The sequence below is a fragment of the Vanessa atalanta genome, chromosome 3 (genome assembly GCF_905147765.1).
Source record: "Vanessa atalanta chromosome 3, ilVanAtal1.2, whole genome shotgun sequence".
NCBI lineage: Eukaryota > Metazoa > Arthropoda > Insecta > Lepidoptera > Nymphalidae > Vanessa > Vanessa atalanta.
Window position 1 is genome coordinate 2,989,757 of NC_061873.1, and position 17,904 is coordinate 3,007,660.

The 17,904-nt window shown below is 30.8% G+C and overlaps 3 protein-coding genes across 8 annotated transcripts in view; 1 reads left to right on the top strand and 2 right to left on the bottom strand.

Annotated features, from left to right (window-relative positions):
* Positions 1–17,904, top strand: part of LOC125076861 (calcium/calmodulin-dependent 3',5'-cyclic nucleotide phosphodiesterase 1) — a 451,483-nt gene that overhangs the window by 311,205 nt on the left and 122,374 nt on the right. The gene's annotated exons all lie outside the window — the stretch shown is intronic.
* On the bottom strand, positions 4,339–8,910 carry LOC125076863 (maltase A1-like). Its single transcript, XM_047688586.1, has 10 exons — positions 8,896–8,910; positions 8,566–8,717; positions 8,287–8,466; positions 8,040–8,197; positions 7,385–7,966; positions 6,870–6,977; positions 6,645–6,795; positions 6,313–6,508; positions 5,466–5,603; positions 4,339–4,455 (listed from the first exon to the last, which is right to left on the bottom strand). The coding sequence occupies exons 1-10, from the start codon at positions 8,898–8,900 to the stop codon at positions 4,389–4,391; spliced, it is 1,737 nt and encodes a 578-aa protein (XP_047544542.1). The 5' UTR covers positions 8,901–8,910; the 3' UTR covers positions 4,339–4,388.
* On the bottom strand, positions 11,235–15,678 carry LOC125076862 (maltase A1-like). The gene is made up of 10 exons (XM_047688585.1): positions 15,497–15,678; positions 14,968–15,147; positions 14,375–14,532; positions 13,913–14,038; positions 13,382–13,837; positions 12,711–12,818; positions 12,487–12,637; positions 12,220–12,415; positions 11,759–11,896; positions 11,235–11,352 (listed from the first exon to the last, which is right to left on the bottom strand). The coding sequence occupies exons 1-10, from the start codon at positions 15,657–15,659 to the stop codon at positions 11,286–11,288; spliced, it is 1,743 nt and encodes a 580-aa protein (XP_047544541.1). The 5' UTR covers positions 15,660–15,678; the 3' UTR covers positions 11,235–11,285.

The window sequence follows — 17,904 nt, forward strand, 5'->3', positions numbered from 1 at the left end:
CAAAAATGACTATTAATCATAATATGACAATTTTTAATGAAATAATTGACGTCTTGTGACAGACTATAGAAATTATGTCACTTCACCAATTACAGATATGCAATAATGAATTTTTATTTACATATTGATATAATTAAATTGTTTATTGCTTGAATTATTCATATAATTTAATGGATATGTTTATAAATCAACTAAATATTAATGTATCCTATATTGTCGTTGTTAATTATGATAATTTATTCCCGTTGCAATATGGGCATGCTAATTTCAAAAGCCTAGTCGGTCTTGTGCCTAACATAATATACAGATTATAAGGAGGGTGTGAATCTCTCGCAAGTATAAGCTATATAATATATTAAATTAACATGGTTATTTTTATTACTAACAGTATTTAAAACGGGATATTTACATTATCTACGAATTTCAAAATATCTAGCTCCACCAAATAATAATAAAAAACATGGTAAATATCCCGTTCTAAATACTGTAAGTATAAGCTATTACTTCAGAAATACAACTTGTTAAACGATACTTCCGTTGTCGTAAAATCATATCATCCTTTCTTTCTTGGACAAGATCTTACTTCTATAATAAAGTACCTCAAATACTTTTAGGCCAATTAGGTCATAAATTTAAAGGCGAAAGAATAATATATAGATGATAAAAAGCGTTAAGGTAGCATTTGTTGATGTACAATAAATAATAATCCAATTGTATTTAATTGTTGGAAAAGATTTTATGTTGATTTTTTGACACGCATAAAATTATTGGTGATTAATCTGTTTCCGGTTGAGTTGGATTGCCGTCTCATCAGACTATGTGAGTGGACCGATATTTTTGCACACCCTCATGCTCTAATCTTCTGCATAGTTTGCTAATAGGTGTTTTCCAGTTTGACCAATATGGACCTATTAGTTTTCGACTACTTTTTTGTACTAATAGAACAAACTTTAAAAAGAGATTTTGTATATGAACATTATTATTTATTATTAACTAGCAGCTTTATTGCAGTTATTTTATAATGTTCATTTATTTATTTTAAATAAGTAGGTCAACAATGAGAAATATGAATAATAAAAAAAAAATATTTGAGTCACAATTTTATTGTGAAACAGAACGAAATTTTTTCAATGTAAATTTGAATCTAAAAGAGATTCAAAATTGAGTAATTTTAAATTTCAAGGTCCAAATTTTATTATTACAACGAATTTCGAAAATCCATTGCGCAGCTAACGATTTATTTGCTGCATGTATACGTTCGAATAATATAGAATGAAAGGTAACTTTATTCAATATTAAATACCCAAGGTAACTAACATATTGATTAATAAACAATTAATTGGAAAAAACTGCTTAAAATAATAGCTAAAAATGTTTATTATAAGTGTAAATATATTAGAAAATGCTATTGCGACTGACAGGCACGTACATTTTACTTTCACTACTCCAATAATTAATTAAATATGTTTTGCTTTTAAATATTTGTATTATATTTAGTCTTTAATGTTAATGATTGTCAGTGACTTCTTGAATTGCTTTTAGAATCAAACATTCTCTCCCGACTACGCTGACACTTTCCGCTTCGAGTACGTCTCTGCAACGATAAACAAAAATAATAAAATTCTTATTGAAGCGATCGCTGTTCAATAAGAAAAATACTTTCTCAAGGATAAGAAAATGTTGCAAAACAATAGCAATTTTTATTTATTTTTCCTAGTTGCGCTATATGTGTCAGTTGCTTGAGAAAGCCTGTTAAGTCAAGGAAAATAAGAAGTATCTATTAATTGACTAGACCTGATTGTAACGAATTGGTACGTAACGACCTGATGAGGTTGATTTTTAGGTTCGATGATGATTTTTATTAACTTTTATCTTATAAGATATCATTTACTAACTATTATGTATTTTTTATGATATAGGTAGGACGAGCAAATGGGTCACCTGATGGTAAGCGGCCACCACCAACCATAGCTGTTAGAAATATTAACCAATCCTTACATTGCCAACGTGCCACCAACCTTGGGCGCTATGATATTATGTCAATTGTGCCTGTTACACTAGCTTACTCTGTTTACTGCTGTTTGGTGGTAGAATATCTGATGAGTAGATGGTACCTACCGAGAATGCCCTACCACCAAATGAAGATAATAACCGGGAAAATGTATTGTACTGATTAAAGAAAATAAAAATCTTTCAAAAAATAGAGAGCTTTCGTATACCTGAATAACACAATTTTAATAGTTATATTTTCAGGACAAAACCTCAATCTTTGCTTTTTTATGGCATCGGTTGGTGGACGAATAATGGGCACCTAATGGAAAGTGATCAACACTGGACATAGACATTACCACCGCAAGAAAGTTTGACCAATTATTTGACTGATTCCAGGAGGAATGCGACACCAACCTTGGGAATTGAGATGTTATATACCTTTTAGAAGTAGTCACTCACCACACTGACTCACGCGCCCTTCAAACTAGAACTCAATAATACTAATTGATACTGCTTGGCGGTAGAATATATTATGGTGGTAACCCAGACAAGCTTGCACAAAATGTCACCACTAATTTATTTATTTCTGGAACTTATTATATAGTGTTCCGTTGTATTTTTTACCTCATTATGTCTCTTAAAGCCAAATTTTTAGTCGAAATTTTCCTTTTTTACTTTTATCTCAACTTTTAGATAAAACGTATGATATGTTCGGGAGACAAGTCTTTAGAAGTATTTCAATTGGAATTATATTTTCATTTTAATAACTTTTAATGAAAACTCAGCTTAACTTTTTTTTTTCGTTTAAATGATTTAAAAGTTATAAACGAATTTAAATTTGTTTCTTTAAAAAATATGTTTCTTTAAATATAACATTGATTAATTTTTTGATTAATTACAGAAATTTACGAAGTGTAATTGAAAATGGCGTTTACATTTATTTCATAAAATAATAACTTTTCTATTGATATGTATATCGTGACGGGTCAATCCATTTCATGAATCTCCCGATGATTTATTTAAAGCCTCGAATTGGGATATTTTATGATGTATTCCCATGTCAGCAACTGTTTGAATTCGTTAGTACTGTGTCTAGCTTCATTTTAGTCGTGTCTGAGACCTGACTATGATAATCAGACGATCCCGTCGGACTATGAACGTCAGAGATCGGAGTTTGCATCTGAGCGCACTAATTGTAGGCTTTTATAATATCTTGGCATTCTTTGAAATTGGATATAATGTTCAAACTTAGATGATAAGCAAATTTAATTATATACTTAACTTTTATATGTACTATATATACACAAAAGTAATAAGTAATATGGTATAAATTCGATATGTTTTTAAAGAATGCTATAAGTGCTCATTGTAAGAAATTACTAATGTTCCTATTTACCCCTCCGAGTAAGCTTAAAGCTTGTGCTAGGAGTAGGACCGACAATAGCCCAAAGGGAAGGATCGACGCTTTAAATATATATTTTTGTTATACTAATTTTCAACGAAATAAAATATTTTAAATACATAAAGTAATCAAAATTCAAAGTAAAACACTTATGTTGTCTTTTAGTAAAACAGCGATGACGTTATACGAAGAACACTTAAAAGCGGTTTCCTTTTATCGCATCTTGTGTAGCGTAAAAGCTTTTTTACTTAAATACAATATATTGTGACTCTATTTGTTGTTCTTGCTGAAATATTTTCAATTAACCAGCAAACACTTCCTACGCTTTAATTAAAACTTAACATCTTTTACTGCGATACAAAATTAAATCAATCAATAAAGTTATTTTTATTTAAGTATTTATATATTAAGTACTACGTTATTTTATATTTAATAGTCTCATTTCATCGAATGATTTTATGTATTAAATATAAGTAGGACGGACATACAGAAGCGCTACTCAAATAAAACATTGCTGTTTAGAGGAAACAAGTGACGAGTACCCTAGTGTCCCAGTTTGATTTTACCATTAGAGGTGGAATTTTCTGTAAATTTAAATGGAGCCACCCTCGAAGTCGATTTAGATTAGATTAGAGAAGATTTAGTAAAAGAGGTCGAATTTTTTTTATTGTCCAATAGGGATACGTACGGAGTACCTTAAATATTAGAGTAGAAAGAGAAAAAAATCTTGTTTATCAATTCATAATAAAATAATTTCACATTATGTTTTTACATTGATAAATTATTATTTAAATAGCAATAATGAAAATTGCTTTATTAATATTTACACTGAAGTGAGTGCAAGCACAGTAGCTTGTTAATAGTAACTTTTTTAATTATATTTCTAATTTACTATGATTAATTGAAAAGGGTAATTCATGCGTTTAATTATAAATAAAAGCAAAATAATGGTTACGTTTATATTCACAAAATGCGATACAATGTAGGTGAATTATTAAATTAACTTTAAAACCATTCCTTCGTACCCCGCTACAGGCACCGCTGATACATCGAAGACGTCTCTGTAAAAGAAATTATAATTTAAAATCATGTTTCGTATGGATACCTGCATGTGACTATTTTCAGTCAAATCCTGCCTCATGTGTATCTATCGATCTGCGTTGTAGCACCCTGATGGAATAAACTCCAAACCTTCTCCTCAAGACTTTAATTTTTTTTACTTTTTATTCATAATAACATCACGTAACTAATTTTAATCTTTGTAAAGTCACTCGGGGAAAATATTTATATAAATCATAAATAAAGAATAAATAAAAAATATTGGACAACATCACATACATTACTCTGATCTCAATGTAGTAGCTAAAGCACATGTGTTATGGAAAATCAGAAGTAGCGACGGTATCACAAACACCCAGACCCAAGACAACATAGAAAACTAATGAATATATTCTACATCGACTCGGCCGGGTACCCATTAAGACCGGTGTATACACTACTTGACCACGGAGGTCGTCAAATTATATCAAGCGTCCGCGAAATTTCGATTCGCAGTTTGCATGTCATAGAATCACAGATACATTTCTCGTACATTAATGCGGTATTTTTACATTAAGTAAATACAACAATATAAATTTATATTATTTCCAGAGTCAAAGATTGTATACAAATTGTATTTTTTTTAAAATAGATATTGGTAAACCTTAACTCTTCGATTTATATTGACGATAACTAGATAAAACGTTCTGTTTATTACGTCGAGACAATTGACATTCTACTTATATAAAAAAAAACGAATACGGAAAATTAAAAAAAAAATCTATTATAAATTGGCTATTAAAGCTTAATTTACTAATTACATATTAGGTATATTTTTTTTAGAACAAAATATTTATGATATTTCTTTTGTCGTGACGTCAGATTAAACTCTTATTTCACAGAGAGCTGTGTCAATTAGACAAAACATAAAAAGAAAAAGTTCAAAAAGTTTACATTAAGCTTAGCTCTAGATACAGCTTGGTTATCAGTGAATATCACTAAAAGATGCAATACATACGTATGCAATACATACCCAACAGTCTTCGGTGAATCAAGGCTATTAACGACAAGTTCAAGGTGACCTGTTACATTCTCAAAGTAAGTGAGATCAATATCATAAGTTACATCTCTAAGATTAATGATTACTATGTAAGTTTCACCGTCGTGCCACCTGGAAAAAAAAACGTGATTTCAATTAAAAAATGCCTTCCTTCAAGTTCCTTCTAACCTTTCCTAGGGATTTTAAATCAACCACGATCATAAAAAACTATATATTTATACAGTTGTATGTATATTTATACTGAGACATATTTTTAGTCGTCTTTGATCGTAGTCAAATCATTATCTTCTTATCTTAAGAAAAATTCAAATTGAATTATCACTAAATTGAAAAATAAATTTAACGTCATATTTAAGACACTAATAGTACAAAATGCAAACCTACGGATTAATCTAATTATTAGTATCAATTTCAATAACAATTTATAAGTAGGTATAATAACTTGGTAATCTAAATGTAATACAAGAACCGGGGACACTTAATACTGTCTTGTCGTTGACATTTCATTATAATCTGACGTGTGAAGTGTTTGGAAACGTGTTGGGTAAAAGGGATTAAGGTGTTTCGATAAGTATCGCTAAAGTAGATGTCGAAATAATTCCATACATTTTCTTATCCAATTTTAGAGGTAGCAATTGATATATCTTGAGTTTTTTATTTACAAATCTAACCAAAACTAGTCTTTGTCGAAGCTTTTAGTACACCAGAGAATATATTTTTTGCATTACGTACATTCGGAAAACGAGAATTTATGAAAAAGTTTAATTAAAAAAAGGGAAATCATACACTGAATAAATGTAAAATAAAAAAAGAATGATACCTTCTGAAAGCAAATACATCCGAATTAAAGGCAACCGATTCATATCTGCCATGCCTGAACGCAGGTTCCGCTCGTAATTTTGCTAAGGTCTTATAAATGTTTAAATGAGATCGTTCAACAGTACGCTGTACTTCTACATTTAGAGTTTCATAACCCTCAGCAACTGGTAGCCAAGTTTTGTCACCAGTCGAGAAACCTGCAAAGATATGAAACACATTATTATTTCCATTACATAATTAACCAATATTTCTGGAAATTGTTTGACCATTGCCGTAAACTCGTATCAACGTTATATATTATAACTTAAGGTTCAAAATATTAATAAAAATTACCGGCGTTTTTCTCGGAACTCCACTGGAATGGAGTTCTTTCTGGATCGCGCGAGGCTGATACATAATTGATAGGATCATCTGTATTGCAGCCGCTTGGATCAACTGTATCTTCCCAGCTTACATAACCATCTACCATACCAATTTCCTCACCCTGTATATTAAAGTTTAATGATTTTATCATAACACATTTTACGTAATAAATGAAAGGTATTTTCTATTTCTTACCATGTAAGTAACAGCGATCCCAGGAAGCAGTAAAACAATCATATTCACTCCATCAACTAACATAGGGCTGAATCTCGATGCTACTCTGTTATTGTCGTGATTTCCAGCCTAAAGGTTACACAATATTATTTTGAAACTATAGCATTAAACGTTTTTTATATAGAATAGGTATGTCGGTAAGTGGGCTATCTGATGGTCAGTGGCTACCACCGCCCATTACCTAGACATTAGCTTTATAAGAAATATTAAACATGCCTTACTTTGCCAATGCGTGACCAACCTTAGGAACTAAGATGTTATGTCCCTGGTGTGTACAGTAGTTACATTGGCTCACTCACCCTTTAAACACAACGATATATCTATGTTGAGTGGGTGCGACCTACCCAGACAGACTCACATCCCCCTAGCTTCAAGTAAAATACAAGTACAATTTATATACTTGCCATAATTATAATATAATTATTTTGACATAATTATTCAACGACATTTTTCTAAAATTAAACATTTTAACTTACCACCCAATTTGCAAGTTTATCGATAGGCTTAAACGTCAATAATTTATCAAGAGCGTATTTTATTTCAGCAGCACTTGAATCGCCATTGACGTCAGATATAAGTACAAAATTGAAAGGCATATGCGAACCGTCACGTTCTCCATCACCAAAATACTTCATGGTGACCTGTGGGCTTCCGTAAGATTCAGTCATCATTACTCTTTCTAAGCCATCTTTTTTACTATACTCTTCGAAGACTTCTCGCCATTGATATACCATGTCATAAGTTTCATCCAGATCTTTGGTGTAAATATGATCCAAGTAATTATAATTTTCAGGGTCATCAGTACTGTCACCACTTAAAGGCTCATCGGGGTATCTTCCTCCAAACTTTTCTTTATCCACTTCAAACAAATGTGATATAGCATCTACTCGAAAACCAGCAACGCCTTTTTCAAACCAAAATCTCAAAACATTCTTCATCTCCTCAACAACTTCAGGATTACGATAGTTGAAATCCGGTTGACCAATGACGAATTGATGTAAATAATATTTGCCGACTTCTTCCCTGTATTCCCAAGCGCTCTTACGAAAAACGCTATTCTGTAAACGAAATTGACTGTAACTATAATTTGCTATTAAAACCATAAACAATTCAAGTAAATAAAAAAAATACCCAATTATTTGGTGGGCGTAAGGTCCCATTTTCATCCATAACACCATCCTCCCACATAAAGTAATCATAGTACTTTTCATGACCTCTCAATGCCTCTTCAAACCATACACTTTCGTTGCTACCATGATTCGGTACAAAATCGAGAACAATTTTTATATCTAGAAAGATACAAGAAGAGAAATATTGGTACAAATTAAAGTTAAACCATAACCATATTTTTTTTTAATTTATAGAAAGAAAGAATCACCTAATTCCTTGGCCTTTGCCATCAAATTATCGAAATCTTCCATAGTACCATATTCATCGTGAACATCGTAAAAGTCGGCGATATCATACCCAAAATCGTACATAGGCGATTGAAACATTGGAGACAGCCATGTCGCTCCAACGCCTAACTCCTTCAAATATTCTAGCTTTGAAGTTATTCCTAAAATTAAAATTATTAAATTATATATTGTTTTTATACAAATATACATATTTAAGTATTTTTTAATAAATATTTTTTTCAAATAAATTAATTTCTCACCTTTTAGATCCCCGATTCCATCACCATCGCTATCCATAAACGATCTTGGGTAGATCTGGTAGAAAATAGTTGTCTCCCACCATTCCAGCTCTTTCACGTTGCTTGCAAAAGCGAGCAAAAACAAAGCGGGCAGGATAATAATCGGTGCTATCCTAAAAACAAACATTGCAACGTAATAAATTGCTGTGTATTATACCAATGTAACATTAACGATTCTTTGATAAGGGCGTACGAATGGCGAGACGAAATTTAGTCTTTACGCTCAATTATTCAAATAATATATTTATTTTTAAAGGAGATAATTAAAGATATAAAAATAAAAGTTTGTACCTCATTATGTCTAGTAGAGCCAAATTATGCCGTCGAAATTTTCTTTTTATACTTGGTTTTTATCACAACATTCTGATAAAACGTATGAGATGTTGGGGAGATAAAAGTCTTAAGAAATATTTCGATTCAGATTATATTGTTTGCACGAACAACTTTTAATGAAAATTCTGTTTAAGTTTCTTAAATTTTCGTTTTGGCTTAATAAATTAAAAGTTATTGATTAATGTTTAGTTTTGGTTTCGTTAATTCTGAGAATTATTAATATCTAAATTATTAAGGAAATTAAAATAATTTATTTATAATAACCAAGATTGAGCGATCGGTTGGGTTTGAAATTTATTAAATAAGAAAATAAATATTTCTATTGGTACGTAGGTTAATAAAGTATAATGATTTTTCTGCCAATAATTTACGATAGCGAGATTAGTGATAAAATTCCGTGCCGCGGTTACTACGCGATGTAACTGAAGTCATCCCGATCCTATCGGGTTACCGACCTATCCGACCATGGGAGCGACAGGTTAGTCAGAGATACTAATTGTCGACATATATCGCTAGGGTACAAGTTGAATCGTGGCGTATGTACCCATTACACTTATTTATGCTGCGAGGCAGGAATGTACGCTAATGCTTCATTTTTTTTTAATTTGCTGCTTAACTTCTCCACTTCCTAGGATTAAAGATGTAAATATTATTTAAGAATAAAAAAACTCCATTAATTATATAATTAATACTTTAAATAACAATTAACTTTATCTGTTATTCGCACGATGTTCTATTTTATATTTGATATGACAATAAATCTACCGGAAAATAAAGAAACTCGGTTGAAAAATAGACGAGAAAAAGTTAATAGAATGTTTTGTCTTTGTCTATTTCTTTATAAATATTAAATAATTAATTGTAATTATTATGTGTATGTATGTATATATATTAACCTAATTAGTTATATTTAAATCAAATAATTAAAATTATTGTTCGTTAAATTCTATCAAATTATTCATTTAAAATAAGTTTATAACATCCTATGCTATAATATTTATTTTAATAATAATACTTGGAAAGATATTTAAGCTACTTTTTCCCGATGTATAAAACTACTAACAATGGATTACATTTAAAAAAATAAAACAAATCCTCTATTTTAAATACATAGTTATTTTTCCACAAAATATATAGTGTTGATACTAAATTCATAATAAATATATTTCAGATTATTACAACACATATTATCTTTAATAAAAATAAAGTTAAAAATACTATATACTATCTGATAAAACAAAACAAAAAATAGTGCCGCGATGGCCCTGTGGTTAGAACGCGTGCATCTTAACCGATGATTTCGGGTTCGAACCCAGGCAAGCACCACTGAATTTTCATGTGCATAATTTATGTTTATAATTAATCTCGTGCTCAGCGGTGAAGGAAAACATCGTGAGGAAACCTGCATGTGCCTAATTTCAATGAAATTCTGCCACATGTGTATTCCATCAAACCGCATTGGAGCAGCGTGGTGGAATATGCTCCAAACCTTCTCCTCAAAGGCCTTAGCCCAGCAGAGCGAAATTTACAGGCTGTTAATGTAATCTAATAAAACACGTTTATTTTAATCTCTTTTAATTATATAATTTTATTAAATAGAAGTATTAAACAAAAGTAAAATTCGCTGCATAAAAAAAACAAGACACTGTCGTGTATTCTACTCCCCCAGCCTTATTTCAACCGTAGGAGTGGAATTTCCTTCTAATTGAAACGGGGCCACCCTCGAATTCGATTCAATAAAATTTGGCTAAAAAAAGAATTTCATCGTTCAATACTCGTTCATGTTTTATTAATAAGTATAAATAAGTGTAACACCTCGCCTTATTGCCTCCACTGGTGACAGGAGGGCTGGTTTGTTTTTAGCCAAGAAGATCGGAATTGCGATTCAACGGGGAAATGCTGCTGGCATTCTTGCCACCATTCCACGCGGTCAAGATTTATACAGAAACTATTTTTAATTCATATTTGTAATGTAAATATAATGTTATCAAAAAAGTACAAAATATAGCAGATTACAAAAAAATTAATTCACTACTATTTACTATATCGACTTGTTATTCATCACTATACAATGAAATAATTTCCCATTGTGGTTTAAATTGACAATAATTTTAGATTATAGCAATAATCTCAATTGCTTATTAATACGCACTTAAAATTATTCACTTCAAAGTCATGAGACTTTGTAGCTTTTTACGAAAATGTAAACGGTGTCTTCTCAATTATATTTGTAGTCGAAATTTATTTGTATTTGAAATCAAAAATAATAAATTTTACTATCAATAAAAACACTTAAAAATGGTCAAGTATATATATTTACAAAAAAAACATACAACTTCGATCAATTATTATATTAATCTTAAAACGATGCCTTCATATCCCGCCACTGGCAGCGCTGACACATCGAAGACGTCTCTGCAAAGAAAGAATAATTTGAACTTTCAAAAATTAATATATTTATAATTGAAAAAAAAAGACGTATCGCGTATACGATGGCGTAGCTTTACCGGCACTTATGCCTTTATTGCAATGGCTAAAAACTATTTTCGCTCCTTCTATCATCATTGATTTGACATTCGAAATAATACAGCATTGTTCAACTAATCATCCACTAAACGACAATTATAGATAAATCCGTAGACGAAATTCGCCCGTAGGCCGTATTAGACAGATGGAATTGAATATACAGTCTGTATCTACGCATAATGTTATTCAGAATGGATTATTCACAAAATGTATTCACTTTCACTCAGCCACGTTTTAAGTATCTAAATTTTCTCATACATATTGTTAATGGTATTATAATTGTATTCATACTCACCCTCCCTCTTTAGGAGATTGGATGCTCGTTATGACGACAGTGGCCTCACCGCTAACATTCTCGAAATACGTCAAGTCAACAACGTACTCTGCGTCCCGCATATTAACCACTACTATGAACGTCTCTCCGTTGTACCATCTAAAAATATTTACAAAATGAATAATTATATTACAAAATTATACTTTGATCTTTGCGTTAATATTTTTACGTTAAATATTTTACACGTCTTGTTACTGAAGAGCCAAAATAACCCTGTTTTATTTTAAAATTGCGAGTTGTTTGACACTTAATCTATATTTATATCTCATTACATTTGAGGGTAAAAAAATATCCTAAAGAAACACGCACGTGCAGGATGAAACCCCTCCACATACATATATGTCCGCTAGCCTGAACTGTATAGCTAACATAACTCTAACCCTTGTCATTATTAATTGCCTGTTATTTTTGAATAAACATACCTTCTAAATACAAAAACATCATTGTTTAGAGCCAAAGAGTCATATCGACCATATTGGAATGCCTTGTCCTTGCGCAAATCAGCTAAAGCTTGATAGACTTTTATGTGAGATCTCTCAGCAACCTTCTGATTTTCCACGTTCAAAGATTCATAGCCCTCAGCGACAGGTAACCAAGTTTTGTCAGCAGTAGAAAATCCTTAAAATACGATTACTAATTAACATTTCAATAGTTAAATATTTTTCGAATAATAAATAGTAATTTTTTACCTGAATTCCTCTCAGAATTCCATTGGAATGGTGTTCGCTCTGGATCTCTTGAAGAGATGACGTAGTTAATAGGGTCATTAGTATTGCACCCTGATGGATCTACAGTATCTTCCCAACTTACATAACCATCAACCATGCCGATTTCTTCTCCCTTTTGAAAATAGAAACATATTAAAGTATTCCATTACAAACTATTTTAATATTTTACATTTTTTTTATCCTACCATATACGTAACTCCGACGCCGGGGAGTAACAACACAATCATGTTGATGCCATCCACTAACAAAGGTCCATATCGTGTCGCCATTCTGCTGTTGTCATGGTTACCTACCTAGAATAATGATTGCTTATTAAAAAACTAAGGCTAGTGATTTTACCAATAAATTTAGATGTTTTTTATTTCCATGGTAACTACATAAAATTGTGCATATCAACTAAATATAATTTGATCGTTTATGTTTATGGTTATTGTTCCACTTCTAAGAGTCGTAGCCTAAAGCCCTCATATCTTCCTCAATAAAACACCGCTAAACCGATATTATATAATCTTATACTTTATTTTAGGAAGACAAATAAGTAAATGGACCTTACTTTATCATTATGCATCGCCAAAAAATATCATAGAAATAATAAAAAATATTCTCAATGTCCCTAGTCCCGGTAATTATCCTGACTCACTTACTTTTAAAACCGAAACATTGTAATGCACAGTTTTAGCGTTTGGTATTATAATATAATATCATATAATATGTAATATGGGTAAATCTATTTATAAGTTGTAGAAATAAGCCATAGCCTTTAGCTTTCGACGCAAACACTACTACTATACTACTACTAGTCTTTTTAAATTATTCGAAAATAATATTCTAATATCGATTTAAAGATAAAACTTACCACCCAATTAGCATTTTTATGAACGGGTTTATAAGTTAAAAACTTATCAACGGCTCGTTTGATATCGGCAGCACTAGATGAAGCATCCACATCAGTAATCAAATCAAAGTTAAATGGCATTTGAGCACCTTCTTTATCCCCTTCTCCGAAGTACCTGACCACATTTTGAATAGACGCATATACCTCTGTCATCATAACTCTAGGAAGACCATCTTTTTCAGTGTACTCGTCAAATATATCTCTCCATTCGTAAACCATGTAATAAGTTTCATCTTGATCTTTTGTGTAAATGTGGCTCAAGTAGTCATGTGATTCGGGATCAACGTCAGTTCTACCAGACATAGGCTCGTCTGGATATATTCCATTAAAAAGAGCTTTGTCTACTTCAAACAGACAGTTAACAGCATCAACTCTAAATCCAGCCACGCCTTTGTTCAACCAAAAACGAATGATATCCTGAAAATAAATGATGTTAGTATTTTTTGTTTTAGAACAGTAAATTATGTTGTATAAATGTTATTTGAAGCTTACTTTCATTTCTTCAATAACGTCTGGGTTGCGATAATTCAAATCAGGTTGTCCAACAACGAATTGGTGCAAATAATATTTGCCCACTTCTTCTCTATATTCCCAGGCACTTCCTCGAAAATGGCTTCGCTATAAAATTCAATCAATTAAAAATATATTAAAGTTATTTAAAGTTGTTTCGAAGAACATTTACAGGAAATGTGAGAAACATTGGGCAAAGAATTTAGAATTTAGGGGTTCGTTTCGTTCGATTAGTACATGTAGCAGATTCATTAGACACATGCAGTTTTCATTCATTTCTTATCCTTCATCGCTAAGCACGAGATTAATTATAAATAGTATAATAAAATTTCAGTGGTGCTTTCCTGGATTTGATCCACAATCTTCATGATTAACGTGTTCTAATCATAGAACCGTAACGTAAAAAATATATCAATTTATAATAAATTAAATACAATTAAATACCCAATTATTAGGTGGTTGCCTATTTCCATTTTCGTCAACAATTCCATCTTCCCAGACAAAATAGTCAATATACTTTTCATTGCCGTTAAGAGCTTCTTGGAACCAGACGCTCTCGTTTGATGTGTGATTGGGTACAAGATCCAATACTATTTTGATATCTATAAATACGGTTCAATATAACAATATTTTCAACATAATCAAAGGAACATAAAAGCTTAGTTAGATTAATATGTAGCAACGAGATTTGAAGAAGATTTACTAAAAAATAAATAAATATAAAAATAGTAATTCCTTAGAAATACTAGAAAATTTATTCTAAGCATAGCTCGTGAGAATACAATTTGCAATTTATAAGCCTAATGGATGTTACTACCCAAGCCCCACCTCAGGGATTTCCATTACAAGAAATTTAAGTCCGGATTATATCTGTCTCTGCTGTTTTCGAATAAAATTTTTAAACACTTTACGAGAAAAGCGTTTTCACCTTTTTAAAACATGTTGGTTTATCCTTTTCGACTTAAGTTTATTCTTTGCTAAATGTTATTACAATTAAACAATTGTATATTGTCCAGAGAATTAATTTGAAAACTTACCAAGTTCATTAGCTTTCTCAAGTAGTTCATCGAAGTCCTCCATTGTACCATATTCATCATGAATAGCGTAGAAATCGGCAATATCGTAACCAAAATCGTACATCGGAGATTGAAATATCGGCGAAAGCCATATAGCGCCAGCGCCAATCTCTTTGATATATTCCAACTTTGAAGTTATACCTGATAGATTTATTATTATATAATCTCAGTCGACCAGGAAGTTGGTCCATATTATCATCTTTTTAAATCTTTTCTTAGAAAAAATACGTGTTTCTGTTAAATGTTAGATCAAGCAGTAACTTTACAAATTATTTTCAGTAAACTTGTCATGTCCTTTTTTATTTAACAATGGGTTTTATATTCTTAATTATTCTAATATTGAATTAAAGTTTGATAACAATTAAATAATAACTTTATTTGACAATCAACAAGAACGTGTTTTTTTAATTATCATAACAACACTTAAGCCTCAATCCACTTAAGTAAACTACTAGAACAATTAATGTATTCGTTCAATTTGTACAATCACCTTTAAGATCTCCAATTCCATCGCCGTCGCTATCAGCAAAGGATCTCGGGTAAATTTGGTAGATAATAGCCGTCTCCCACCATTCCAATTCTTTCTCTTGTTGTTTTACAACATTTCCAACACTAAGAGCCACCAAAAATGGCAGTAAAAAAACTGCCTTCATGTTTATGAACAACCGTATAGCAACTGACCTTACCAATTTACAAAAGATTGTGGTGTAAGGCAAAGTTCTTAACAGATTTATATGCTTGTGAAGTGTTTCTTATCAATAAATGTCTTCAGATGATAATAAATCATAAGATTTCAAAATTTTCCGAAGCAACTGAGCCAATTCTCCACTACTAACAACAAAATTTATGTTCATTTTAATTTAGAGTATAAATTAATTAATATTTTATTATTTAAGGACGACACTTCTTGAAAGGTTGCCAATGAAAATGGCTGAAATTGTACAAGGACCGGTGTTTTAGGCTTTCAATTTGGTAACATAATGACTATCCTTTTATGAAGTCCAATATTATGAATTTGTTATATTTTGTCATATCTGTAAGGTCTATTGTTTCAGTTATATTTGTATTTCAATTCACTATCTTTCATTAGTTATTTCATACATATTATTTAATAATAAATAGTCGTTTAGTATTTTTAATAAAAAAAGAAATATAATTAATTCTATTGAGGTTAAAGTAATAACGGAAAAAGGTCGCAATCAAAGAACAGATCGATCAATAGGTATAGTTGCGAAAAGCGGAGATAAAACCTCGGTGTGGTAATATTTTATCAAACAAATAATCTTGAAACATGATAACGACAAAACAAAAAATGTTATATAATATGTCAATTGCTACGTTATATAAATAAAACAATAATATTTAAGAATACAGATAATGTGTAGCTATGAAAATAATAAATAAATATGTTGGCATAAAAATTAAGACGTCGTTGCTATTTATTTTTGTAAAAAAAATAAATCCGTCCGTAATGTGTTATTATTATTAAATATATTTCATTTATTCATTTTTATTTGAACATTTTGTGAATATAAAAACTTATTGCATTCTTACATAAATAGTAAATATTATTTCAAAGCATTCGAAATATTGACACAAAACAATTACTATACAAATATTTACGAAACATCTTCTTGATTCACAATTGAATACTAATAAAATATTAAGTTAAAACAATTTTCTATCCAAAAGAAAGGTGTTTTGAACAAAATCTTTTCGTTTTAATTGCAATATATAATCGTGTTCAAAGTAACTGTAAATGTTCCACTGCTGGACTAAGACCTCCTCTCCCTTTTGAGGAGAAGAAGGGGTGCCTACTCCACCATGCTGCTCCAATGCGAATTGATGGATACACATGTGACAGAATTTCATTGAAATTAGACACATGCAAGTTTCCTCACGATGTTTTCCTTCACCGCCGTGCACAACATGGGTTACCCGCAATCTTCGTTTAAGATGCACGAGCTCTAACCACTGGGCCATCTCGGCTGACAATATTGTTAGGTGCTTGTATTATTAATTTTTTTAGAAGCACTTCAACTGCACTCGGTAGTGTTAATCTTGCAATTGAATTTCAAATCAGTTTCATTCAATTGATTTAACTGAAGTCATGCCCTTGCTTTTGCTACTTGGCATTAAATTTTATTAGGTATATGAGAATTTATTACCAATTATAAAGTGAGATAATTATTAGAATTATTAGAAATATTTACGCCTATCATTAATGTATTATTCTAAGTATTGCTTATTCCACATTTTAGTCATTTAATCAGTGTTCACCGAATTTGCTATTTATTTGTCCAAATAAATAGCAAATTCGGTGGGCGTTAAGTTATAGATGTATAACGATATACTGTTATTTGATACTGTATTGAATAATTTATATTGATTTGGGACTCAGGATTTGAGCCCAGTACCTCATGATCTGGCCACTAGACCACTGCATCAGTTGCATAAATAGATTGAGTTATAAACAAACTCTCATGTCCTTTGCTTTGAGAACGTACGCTTCGAATAGGAAAGTTATTTCAACTTTATCCAGTTGCCAGTGGCTCGTTAGTTTATTTCAACTTTGTGAAATTATATAGTATATTATAAATAGGTGCTCCAACCGGTTTCAGTGAGCGATAACTGCTACGCCCACGTAGGTCGTGGTGTTATAGCCTTTCTCAATATAAACTTTGTCTAATATAAATCAAAAAGATTTTCCGAATTAGACTGGTACATTCTAAAATAACGCCTTAGCAAAGAAATAAACATCTCTTTAGTTAAAATAAAAACTGAAGAAAACAAATGATCTATAAATACCGTTTTTTAATATCAAAATTATAATTTTTTTTTTTTATTCAAATAATAATTAAAAATAGCTGTTTTTTTTAATCGTCACTGCTTTATTGT

Excerpts from the sequence above, each read along its gene's own strand:
- LOC125076862 (XM_047688585.1), bottom strand. The coding sequence starts at position 15,659 with ATGAAGGCAGTTTTTTTACTGCCATTTTTGGTGGCTCTTAGTGTTGGA. Across the intron at positions 14,039-14,374 it reads GGCAACCACCTAATAATTGG|CGAAGCCATTTTCGAGGAAG; the intron begins GTATTTAATTGT and ends TGAATTTTATAG. Across the intron at positions 12,416-12,486 it reads GAATTCTGAGAGGAATTCAG|GATTTTCTACTGCTGACAAA; the intron begins GTAAAAAATTAC and ends TCGTATTTTAAG.
- LOC125076863 (XM_047688586.1), bottom strand. Across the intron at positions 8,467-8,565 it reads TGGAATCGGGGATCTAAAAG|GAATAACTTCAAAGCTAGAA; the intron begins GTGAGAAATTAA and ends TTTTAATTTTAG. Across the intron at positions 6,796-6,869 it reads GGATCGCTGTTACTTACATG|GGTGAGGAAATTGGTATGGT; the intron begins GTAAGAAATAGA and ends TTTAATATACAG.